This window comes from Artibeus jamaicensis, unplaced genomic scaffold (genome assembly GCF_021234435.1).
Source record: "Artibeus jamaicensis isolate MK-2021 breed Jamaican fruit bat unplaced genomic scaffold, CSHL_Jam_final scaffold_1964, whole genome shotgun sequence".
In the NCBI taxonomy this organism is placed as follows: Eukaryota; Metazoa; Chordata; class Mammalia; order Chiroptera; family Phyllostomidae; genus Artibeus; species Artibeus jamaicensis.
In genome coordinates, this window is record NW_026522030.1 from 41335296 (window position 1) to 41347500 (window position 12205).

The window sequence follows — 12205 nt, forward strand, 5'->3', positions numbered from 1 at the left end:
ACTAGAGTGAAAAGAGGTGTTAATGTAATTAAACAACTGATCCATTCAACAGCAACAGCAAGAAAAAGAAACGCCGGGGTCCTGGAACGGCCGTCCACAGCAGAAATGAGGGGAAGGCCCGGGATGACCAAGTGGTGGCTGAGCAACACTTCAGGAGGTGCTTTGTTCAGCGGCTCAGCATCACCAAGTTCCAGATTCTTCCCACCTGTCGTTGCTTGGCTGTGCTCGTCACGCTTTTTATCTTCTCACGGCTCCAAGATATTGCATGCAACACCTCTAAGCACCTGATGGGCACATGCCCAGGTCGGCCACAGCAGAGGGAACCTCTTCCTTCCTCGTGGCCTGTAACTTAAGAAACCTGCCCTAGGAATACCACTTCTCTTCTAAGGCTCACGGGCCAGGCTCCTTCCTAATCCGTCACTGACTGCAGGGGTGGCCCCAGGGTGAGTTCACACCCCTGCTCTCTTCCACTGGACACACACGGGAGATGCTTGTACACCCCGACGGAGTAACAGAGGAGGCGGTGAAAATCTCAGCACACACAACTGAGTGTGACATCAGAATAACATGGGAGCCTCACAGGCTGGGGAAAAAAAGAAGAAAATGTTATCCGCCAGAAAAGAATTTAAGCAATTCTGATAAAATGTTTGGGAAAGCCCTGGCCAGCGCGGCTTGGCTGGCTGGAGCACTGCTGCGTGGCCAAGAGGCTGTGGGTTCACCTCCCAGTCCACGCATGTGCAGGGGCCGCCGGCGGTGCTTCTCCCTCCCGCACCAGTGTTTGTCTCCCTTCCTCTCTCTAAAAACAGTGAAGGAAACATGTCCTCGGGGGAGGGATAAAAAAAAAAAAAAGAGTTGGGGAAAAATTTATAAGAATGTAAAAAAGCAAATGAAAATAAATGAGGCAATTATTCATTCCAGAGAAATTAAAATGATTTAAGAAATAGGACACTTTGCTATTTCAGTATGTAACAATTTATGTCGGTATAGCCATATAAACTCCAAACACTGATTTATCAAAAATGATGCAATTCTATTGGAAACACGGAGAGAAACAAAGTGGGGGAACAGTGGTGGCAAAGTCTTAATCTATATTTTCCCATAATAGGAAGTCAAAAGAAAACACTTAACCTGCTAGATTAAATTTTTTAAAAAACCCAAAAACTTTATCTTAAAAAAATTACCAGAGCTAAAAGAAGCAGAAGTAGTTGCTTCTGGGGAGGGGCCACGCAGGGGTGGGGAGAGGGGAAACTTTTGTTATATGCTTTATAGAACTCTAACTTTTAAAATTCTGCATGCTATATTTTACTATTTGTCTCATGGGTGGAACGAACAGGAGGGTCCCTCTCCACCCGCCTTCTGAAGGGGCCGTTTACATGGAAAATGCAAACTCACAACGTGTGGCTCTAATGTTGCCCTCTCTCCAGTCACCCGGCTGTTCCCCAGGCATCCTGCCCCCACCTTAGACCCGGCTGGTTGGCAGGGGTCTGGGTGATGGTGCCAATGCTCTTTTACTCTTCAGGCAGGGTTCAAGGTTCCGGGCAGAAGCAGGTAGTGGCTCGTATGCTGGCAGCAGTCCTGGACCCTGCAGCCTGGTCAGGAAAGACACAGCAAGTCTCCAGCCCCCAGCAAATGTAATTACAGTGACAGACCCCAGAGGGGGTCGTGTTACAGCAGGCTGGTCAGAGAAAGCACCGAGACCTGAGATCTAAAGCCGTCAGGGCAGGGCTACATGGAGTCTGTGTGATCCACCCAACTACCCTAAGCCTAGCTACTAAAAACCAAGAGTAGTTATAACATTCAAACATCCTACCTGGATTTAAACTCAGACTTCTGTACTGTTAACAAGTTAGCATCTCCTTCCAAACTCAAACCCTATACTCTCCAACCACTTTAGGGGCGGTCCCAATGAAGAAAATCTCATCCAAAGGAGCTATTTACTTGGAGGCCCTGATGCAAAGATAGGCAGATTTTCCTGGCGACCCTGCCCCTAACACCGCTACCCATTCGGCCCCCTAATTGGTCTGGTACATTTCTCCCTTCTAGCCTTAATTCACTCCAGTAGCTTTCAAACAGAACCTAACGTAGAGCCCAATCCACAAGGCAGCTAGGAACGTGGCTGCCCTGGGTGCAAGGTATAGTCCCCTCCCTGCACCCACCCAGAACGCAAGGCCTCCTGAAGTTCAGCTCAAAACCATTAAGTTCCACGTCGCTGCTCCCAACAAATACTCCCATCCGCTCTTTCCACACCTGCTTTCCTCTGAGCTTCTCTCAAGCCCCACCGCCTCCGTGCAGCCTTCGCAGACCACGGCTCACAGAGGGTGCCTTCCCCTGAGTCCACTCACACACACACTTTCTATGCATTTGGTCGGTCCCACCATATGACTATTAAACCTTTTACACTGCTGTCTCACACTGTGACTTACTTACTACTCAAGATTACAGGAAAGACCGCTGGAATTTTTTAAAAGGAGCATTTTTAGAAAGCATTTTATAAATAGGTTCTTGTACAAAAAAGAAACACAAATTACAGTCAGGTGGACCCCCAGCCCTTCTTTCCCACAGTGGGGAAACAGATCAGAAGAGAAAAAATAAATCCGTCTTGAAATTGCTTCCATCTACACTGACAGTTTTTCCAGTAGCATTTCTACTCCTTTGCTGGTGTTCCTGGTTTTCTCCAGTGCGGGAATCAGGCTTTTCAGTCCGGCTTTGACTTTGTCTGCAACTTCTTGATCAGGACTCTGGACAAGGCTGAAGAGAGAAAATGAAAACTAACTTTCATAGAAATCTAGGTCATTTACAAGTGCTACCTCCATCCACATTATACACAATTCATTGACTTGTGAAACATGTCTTGTAACTAGAAATACATTTCGTTCTTCAGATAAATGATAAGGGCCAGTATCCTAAATTCTAAAAACCACAGGTAAAAACATTTCATAATCTTGCCGGTGGAGTCACTCGCAAATGCAGGAGCAACTCTGTTCCATACAGAATTGGTCCTACTTTCACTTAGGACCAACACCCTGCCGTAAAATGATTTACTGCACTATTCCCCTCTCCGCCTAAACCTAAGGGCAGAAACTAGTGTCTTTCTCCACCACGCCACATGTACAGAACAGATGGCCAAGAAATCTCACTGAGCGTCTGAATTAACATAAACAGGTGCACAGAGAGGAAAGGTGGGGCTGTGAAAGGGAGGCAGTTAATGGCCTTCTTACTGAAAGCAGTGACATTTAGTGAAAGGGGTGAAGAGCTTCACCTCCGAGCTTCACTGCCTGTGTCTGAAACCTGCCTCTGCCACTTGGTAACTGCACAACCAAGAAGAAGCTATTTAAATTTTCTAACACCCTTGATCTGTTAAGTGGGATCGACAACAGAATCCACCTTCTCCCTCACGGGGCTGGGTGGGGGCTCGAATGATCGTGCATGTAAGGCACCCAGCCAGAGCCTGGCTCTCAACTAGTGTGAGCCATTAGGCAGAAAAACGTCGGGTCTGCTTTCTGAGGCCTGGCTGGAGTGCCACGACCAGTGCCGGGAGCCCTGGACGCCGGCTACCAGCAGGCCCTTTCTCTTTACACAGGGACTGCAACGCAGGCACTTGACCGTAGGACACCGGGGCTGAACTTCCTGTTCTTCCCCCACGTCTTCAGGACATTTAAATGTGGACTTCTAAAACACATCCCTGGCAATTTTTTAACTGCCTGATCTGAATACCTTTCATCACATCCAGAAGGAAGAAAGTCAGTGAGCAGCCCCAGGCAGCACTGCCCCAGTCACGGGACACAAGTAGCAAGTACCGCTTACCACCTATACAGTCAAAAAGCAGGGTACCCTTTTAACAGATCGGTGACTCACTAGGCATTTTTATTTTATAAACCTTAGCTAAGCACATAGTCATATAATACATAACAGTAATAAAAGTTGATATTTATTGCATATGTATATTAGACATATACTAAGTAATTTTTTATACTAAGTAATTTATGTGTCATCTCATTTAGGTTTTTCATAACAAAATTATTTCATTTTACAACCAAGAAAATTAAGACTCAGAAAAGCTGAACAATTTACCCAAGGCTACACAGTGAGCTGGGACTGGAGCCCAGGCAGTTTGTTCAGGGCCCATGCTTTTAAAACTAGACAATTCTGCTTCCCTGAGCTGTCTATCAGTCAGGCTGCTCACAAGGCTGAGTTTTTTCACCCAGAATGCCTTCTTACTTACTGTAAAAAAGACAGAAAACATTGCAAGGGTGTGAAGTAAAAATACACAAGCGGAGAATTTTACTAAATAAGTCAAGCACATGACAATATTCTAAGAACTAAACAAATATGACTGTATTCATCAATTATCAGGTTATCTATAGTTCCCTTCAGAACTCCAGATACTTCATGTGCTCCTGTTCCAATTCTAAGTAGTGTTCCATAATAAACCCACAGTGTCCTGCCTCTGAAATCCACCCAAGGGCAGCCCTGATTGATGAGCAATCTCTATAAATTAATTTTATGACACTACAGGAATTTTTAGTTAATTATTAAGTGTAATGAAAGAATGTGTCAGTGGGTGCTAACATTCCAAATGCCTGGTCAAGAAATTTGTATCAAAGGAGTTCATGTTTCAGCTAATGGATTCTGAGTGTTAAACATCAACTAGAAAATTAACTAATTTTAATGGGAAATGAACAAAATGATCTGCATCCCTATGTTTGGAGATATTGATATTCCTGAAAAAAATGAATGTTCATATGAAATGTGATGTTTCTACATATATGTATACCAAACCAAGTTATATATTAAACAAACTCAGCATTTACAAACAATACAAATTAAACTGCACAGCATTTGCATGGGAAACATTGAGGGAAATTCAGACTAAGACTGGTGTCTGTTTTGCAGTAACCAATAAGGAAATCTCAGTGACACAGCAAGGAAAAGGATCAACAATGACTGCTTCAAAGCAACTCACAAACCTATTTTTAAATGTCCTTAAAGTTCCATCTGGGAACAGAAAGCACTGAAATTATGATAAGCTGTAAATTATAAACTCAGCATACTTTGTCCAGAGAACAACATGCAAGTTAAGTATATGCCTCAATTCACAAATCATCAGTTTCCTATCAATTTTAATTAGAAATAAACAATCATGTGCAGACTTCAGAAGCCAATGTTCTCAAATCCTTTTAGAATAGTTGAAAACAATAAATGAAAAATTACATGTAAAGTCACAATTAAAAAAATAACTGTCATCCTGACTCGTGTAGTGCAGTGGATTGAGCGCTGGCCTGAGAACCAAAAGGCTGCCAGCTGAGTCCCAGTCAGCGCACCTGCCTGAGTTTTGGGGCAGGTCCCAGTTGGGATTGAGCCAGGGGCACAAGCGCTCAATGTACTTCTCACATGTTGTTGTTTTTCTCCCTCTCTTTCTCCCACACTTTTCCTCTCTAAAAATAAATAAAATCTTTAAAAAAAATTAAAAAGTAACTGTCACAGTTTTCATAGGGACAAGACTAATTCATTAAAAAGAATATACTCCAAAATATATAAAGAACTCATATCACTCCATGAAGACAAACAACCAAATTAAAAAATGGGCAAAGGACTTAGACACATCTCCAAGGAGGACATGCAGAGGGACCAGAGACATATGAAAGGATGCTCAGCACCACTACCATCAGAGAGATGCAAACTAAAACCACAGTGAGATACCACTTCATACCAGTCAGAATGGCCATCATAAACAAATCAACAAACGGCAAGGGCTAGTAAGGATGTAGAGAAAAGGGACCCCTAGTGCACTGTTGGTAGGAATGCAGACTGGTGCAGCCACTGTGGGAAACAGTATGGAATTTCCCAAAAAAAACCTAAAAAAATGGAACTGCCTTTTGACCCAGCAATTCCACTCCTGGGATTTTACCCTAAGAACCCTAAAACACCAATCCAAAAGAACCTATGCACCCCAATGTTCACAGCAGCACAATTGACAATAGCCAAATGCTGGAAGCAACTTAAGTACCCCTCGCAAATGAGCAGATAAAAAAACTATGGTACATTTATGCAATGGAATATTACATAGCAGGAAGACAGAAGGAGCTCCTACCCTTCGCAACAGCACAGATGGAACTGGAGAGCATTACACTAAGGAAAATAAGCCAGGCAGTGAAAGGCACATACCATAGGATCTAACCTGTAAGTGGAACCTAATCAACAAAACAAAGCAAAACATAACCAGAGACATAGAAATTAGGAACAAACTTACAGCATCCGGAGGGGAGGTTGGGAAGGGATAATTAAGGAAACCGGGGAAGGGTTTCCAGGAACATCTATAAAGGACACATGGACAAAACCAAAGAGGGGACGGATCAAGGGTGGGAAGGGGGGATGGCTGGGTTCAGGGGAAAATGGAGACAAAGAGAATATAAATACATTTGAGTCAAAACCATAAATGTGGCGAGACAATCAAATGATTCCTTTTAATGGCATGATTTTATGATCCTTGACACCCAAAAGAGGGCAGATTAAAAAAAACTGTAAGAATTGAAAGAGTTACATTTGCTTTCTAGTATTTGTTATATCTGTCTAGACAATGAGTGACAGAGTGATACTGGGCTGCGGGGAACAAACATTAGAGCGGAGACACAGACGTGAGAAACAAATGAACGAGTGCTCAGCATGGGGACGCTTCGCTGCACAGGGAAAGGAACACTTTGTACAAACCTGGAAAGAATAATGGCACCTCGGTTCACACTCGCCCAGGACTTCAGGTTCTTCACACCAACATGCTCTACAAGCGTTTTTGCAAAACAACCTGTAAAGTATACTGAGACTTAGTGCACATCACATGCAGAGATTTAAACTCCCCATCTCCCTCTCTAAGGCTCTTAAATCTGTGAATGTTTTAATTAAAAAGCTAATAAGAATTCTCACCCAAACTCCCATACCAGTAAAAATTCCAGTTCAGGTTTATATAATGCATTTTTAGTAGAGCCATTTCTTTCCAATCTGATCCAAACCCTAAGCTATGTTTAGCAGTAATTACTCAAGGGAAACAATGAATTCTTACAAACCGCTCACTCGGTCATGTTTGCATTTCTTTGCACTGCTGAACGATTCCACCCTGACGTGAAAGGTGTTCAGGGAGCAAACGTTGACAGCAGCACCTTGGGTTTGATCGAAATAAAGCTTCCCCTCACAGAACATCCTCACTCAGAAGGTTCCATGGACATGGCTAGTGGTGCTTACACCCGGCAATTACTAGCCACATTCTTAGATGTTCACCCATCAAAAATACCATCCACCTTTTTGATATAGTACATTATCCTATTCAGTGTGCCATCTAAGTGTAACCAATTCTTGGGTAAAGGAGAAAACCTGAAGGCCAGGATTTACTGCACATGGAGAGAGAGAGACGACCTATCTTGAAAGCAAACATCTCGGGGAGCATGTATCATTTCTTGAAACATACTCAGATGTAAGGAGTCTTTCAAAAGCCGAGAGGCATGTATGTCTATACACAGTTTTCGTGGCACATGTAAGGACACAGAATAAGCTGGTGAGACAGCTGATGCTTTCCAAAGGTGGACACAGCACCTCCTGCGTGCTCCTCTAGAATGCTCCCCCCCAGCCCCCAATCTAGCAATGGAATCGAAGCCTTCTACTTTTGCATCTTGGTGGGTCTTTGTGACTCACTTAACCAAGGGAGTATGATAAAAGTGATGTTAAATAATTCTGAGACTAAATCATGCAAGAACCACACACCTACCTCTTCTCTGAAAACTGAACCCACCACGTTGTAAGGAGGCCCCAGCAGCCCCGGGGGAGGAGCTGCGGCTGTTGGCCTCAGCCACCACCAGCCACTGTGAAAGGGGACGCTCCGAACCCGAGCTGAGCAGCTCCCTGAGCAGGAAGAACCAAGCTCCACCCAACCCTGACCAAATGATCACTGTTTTGAAAGCTAGTGTTTTGAGGTAACTTGTTATACAGCAACAGACGGCTAGCCACACCCATTTGGTGCTACGTGAAAATGACAAACACCTCAGGCCCGTGCAGGTATGTTTTAGGGCTGCTGGTGCATTTTCATTAGGAGGAAGAAAAATCACTAGAAAATTCCTGGACTTTTATAAGTCAAACAACTTTTCTGATATAAACTGCTCAAATGTGCACCAAGTTTTTTAATAATGAAAAAACAATTTGATACATTGGTTTTCTTCAAAAATTATAAGAAGCTTTCTCTTCTACACAAAATTCAGTGAGAGAGAGCTCCAAGTCTCCATTCTAAAGGCAGAGTGAGAAATGACAGCTCAGCCGCCACACTGACTGCCCCACTCGCCATCAGAACTGCAACTACCCAAAGACATAAATTCGTAACTGTCACTTTTTTTCGGATACAGTAATAGTAAACCCAAACTACTCGGGGCAGAAAATCTCTATGGTGGCTGAAATACCAGATGAAAGTGAATTTAGTGAGAGAAGGTCTGGTCAAATACAGGACTGAGAGGGGAATGGTACGCAGCTTTGCAGTCGGATGAAAGATGCTGTCCCTCTCCTGAGAGCTGAGTTTCTACAGGGCAGCTGTGGGGTTCAGGAAAAGCCAATAAACGCCAAGGACTGGCTTGCCCTTTGGTCACAGGTATTTCAGTGTCAAATAGGCACCAGTTCAAAATTCTCTGGTGGCAGTGTTCTTCTACTTATCCCTTCCCCAACACTAGTGATGAACACCATGCCCTTCAATCGGGGTGATGACGCTCCCAGATGGGCCTCCCACACTGCACTGCTATTACCAGACTCAGGGAACAGAATATGGCGTCTTAGAAAACTGGCTAAACCCAGTCAGAATTCCGAAGCAGCAGAGAAAAGAACAGTAAGAGGTGGGGGGGGGGTAGGAAAGAGAAAAAAATTACAGGATTCTAGGACACAAAATTTCTAGCATTTATTAAAGTAATACTTGCAATCACTAAATCATTTCTTATTCGCAGACATTTCTGAACACTCAACAAACTAGTCTGAACTTGCATGGCTGACATGAAGTTCAGGGACGCCAGGAATTACTGAAATTTCACATAGGCTACAACAAAGGGTCAACTTTAACAACCTACCTTCTCTTCCATTCTCTTTCATCTTTTTATCTTGCTCTATCAGCCACTTCAGAACAAGATGTCCTGCAGGATGTTCTGCAATGTGCAGCTATGAGGGGTCAAGAACACATTAATTTACAAACTGTTTTCACCCATGCCTTGGCCAACAATCCACTCCGTATCACACCACACATAGACAAGGACTCAGTCAAGCTGAAAGTTCCATAAGGCTTATGGGATCTTTATCTAGAATGACCCTTACACCTGGAGGGACCAAAGGTCTATTCTAGTCTAAAGTGAAGACAGTTATTCAAGATCGCACAGCCACTGAGGACTAGTTCAGGCTCGGCCTCATGAGTTCCAGTTCAAAAGCACCACCACGATGTCCATCTGAAGGTCATGCTCACCACGTTTCAGATCGCCAACATGCAGTTCTGCAGTACAAATACACCCGTGGGACAGATGGCTACGGCAGAAACATTAAAACCTAATGCTGAACGGTTCAGTACATGTGACTACATATGGGTATTCTTTGATAGGCAGGCCAAGAAAGTGTCTTTTTAGCTCAATCTTACTCCTTTTTAAAGACCGTATCATTGTTCCCATTGAACCCAGGATCTCTTCTTATCGAGTGTGAAGACTAGGGGCACAATTACTTTACAAAGAAACTTTCATTATGCATGCATCTTCCCAAGCTGCTAATGCAATTGGCTTTATAAGGACAGAGGCCAGAGCTTCTCGGATCCACAGCCCATTTCTCTCCCCTTATCTTGTAGGTCAAAAAATAGTAGGCTCCCCATACACATCTGTTTGCCAGGAAGGCTTTCTACACAGAAATCGAAGGGACACAGAGATGTGGGAAACACCTGAGAATTAGGGATGATGTGTGTACAAAACAGAACTGCACAGAATATACTAGAAAGACAGCTTGGGGCCAATCATGGACAACAGAGAGACAAGAAGAGGATTTTATTTCTACTCTTGGAGTCACTGCAAGCCATTTTTGCCACAGCACTGTGTTTTGAATTCAGTTTTCAAATATGCTGTTGGTATGCGGTGAGTTAAGATACTTATCACTGAAATCCTCTTTATGGCAATGTTCTCAATGATTGGAGTTTTTGTGGCCACTGCAGCTCTCCCGCCTATCGTATGATAGCATGTTACCTCTCCATCCTTGCCACCAGGATGCAGTTCTGCTGCTGCCAAGCTGGCAATGGCATTCATGGCAGGCTGAACGTCTCCAACAGCAGCTCCCAGAATGTCAGACACCAACACACAAGCAGACTTATCTAGCACCACTTCTTGGGCGTGACCTTGCAGGTAGCTTAACAAGGCTGGAGAGATGGATTCTAGGAGCTCTTGGCGTCGGATCTCTGGATCCTTCTTACTGTTGGAATAGGTTGAATGAGTATTAAGGTAAGATAAATGGCAAAGGAAATATGGTGATTGTATTTTCAAAAAACCTCTAGGGCTTATAACAGTCTGTCACATGCTACTATTAATTGCCTATATCTTTGATATGCATGTACATAAGTGATTTGAGGGTGGGATATGGCTTTCATGTTTGTGCCCCCAAGATGTGACCAGTGCCTGGCACAGAACAAGCACTCAATAAGCAGAGCTTGTGTTATGTAACAAAAATCCGCAAACCAATCCAAAGACAAACAACAAAATATCTTAGAAGACAACATACGTTTTCACTCTTGTGGGGTCAAAAGGACATGGCCCGAACCCCCTCCCATGACTGAGAGCTGGTCTAAGGACCACCGGCCAGAAGCAATGTGTATTGTTTTAGGAATGGAGTGTAACTCCCTCCTTATCACCTTTTGGGAGCGGCTTCTCCTCCTGTGACTGCTTCTTGCTGCACACACACATTGAGGTCGTGTAGTTCAGAGTCACAGGTAGGACGCGTGCCTCCTTTGTCTGGGCCCCTCATAACGAACCTCAGACGGGAGGAGGCGCGGTCTCTCTCACACCCACCCACTGCGGTCGGCGCGCTCCCCTGCAATGTGATAATAAACGGCAGGTCCACACCGGCTGGCCCACCAGCTGGTTTTTTCCGGAATATCATGAACACTTAAGCAGCTCCCTGGTTTGGGGCTCCTGCACTAGAACTGTTTTGTGGACTCTACTCTCCAGAGTCCTTAATTATGTAGGACCAGTAGCTTTAAAAATAAAGCAAAACCAAAACAAATCACACACCTAAGTGCCTACTATGTGCAAGGTGCTCACAGGTATTTAAGATAAAAACAACTACAGGTTTAAAAATGGAATTCCCTTGTTGAGTTTTAGAGAGAGAATGGGTGTGCATGAGTGAGTGGATTTCTGGAAGCACGAACTACTGAAAGTTAACAAATCAAAGGACAGAGGGCACACGCCGTTCTACTTGTTCGTACCTGTGTGCATTTCCATCTCCTTTCTGCAGAACCTCAATGATTTCTCGCACTGTATGTGCAGGATCTCTGGGGCTTAGTAGGTACAACAAGACCTTCCTTCCATATTTGTCATTTACTATGTTATGCAAGGAACTAATAATTTCCTGTAAAATTATAGAAACACAAAATGAATGTGTATGCTTAAAGGATACTTGGCGTCTGAATGGCAAAGAAGAATACATACTTAACTATTTTACCCAACATACTTAATGGAAAATGTGGAGTGAGTTGTGAAATCGTCTCATTAAAGTACAAAGAAATTTATATTCAGAACACAACAGATTCTCTACTATGACTAGCATTACTGAAAAATCCATTTATATAACTGACAAAGCTCGAGGAGACTTTAAAAATATTTAAAGCAGTCAACTTTATTCACTATATAACTGATATTTCATAGGCCACATTACTAGGGACATGGCTTGCTAGGGTCACTGAGCACAGATCAGTTAATTTGCAGCTGCACTTAAGTGCAGCACCAGCATCGATGAAGAACATTCTTATTACAATTTCCTCATTGAGATGTATGTGAAGGCAGATAAAGAAACTGTTAAACGTAACAGGTGCATAAAGGCTTTTAAAGTTAGGCTGCTTATTCATGGCAAATGAAGGCTATTTAAATATTCCACTAAAAACAAAAAGAGGGAGAAGGGAAACAAATGTAGAAAGATTCCACGAAGCAGTTAAAAATACCTACACTCTGAC

At 43.5% G+C, this 12205-nt stretch overlaps 1 protein-coding gene across 3 annotated transcripts in view; it reads right to left on the reverse strand.

Annotated features, from left to right (window-relative positions):
* Positions 1 to 947: 947 nt before the first annotated feature.
* PUM3 (pumilio RNA binding family member 3) overlaps positions 948 to 12205 on the reverse strand; it is a 43471-nt gene continuing 32213 nt past the window's right edge. For all 3 annotated transcript variants that reach the window (XM_053656345.1, XM_053656344.1, XM_053656343.1), the window contains 5 exons: positions 11462 to 11604; positions 10230 to 10452; positions 9087 to 9174; positions 6709 to 6799; positions 948 to 2748 (listed from right to left, as the gene is read on the reverse strand). In XM_053656345.1, the coding sequence (XP_053512320.1) occupies positions 2616 to 2748; positions 6709 to 6799; positions 9087 to 9174; positions 10230 to 10452; positions 11462 to 11604 (678 nt within the window). In that variant the 3' untranslated portion in view covers positions 948 to 2615. The remainder of the gene's footprint in view (positions 2749 to 6708; positions 6800 to 9086; positions 9175 to 10229; positions 10453 to 11461; positions 11605 to 12205) is intronic.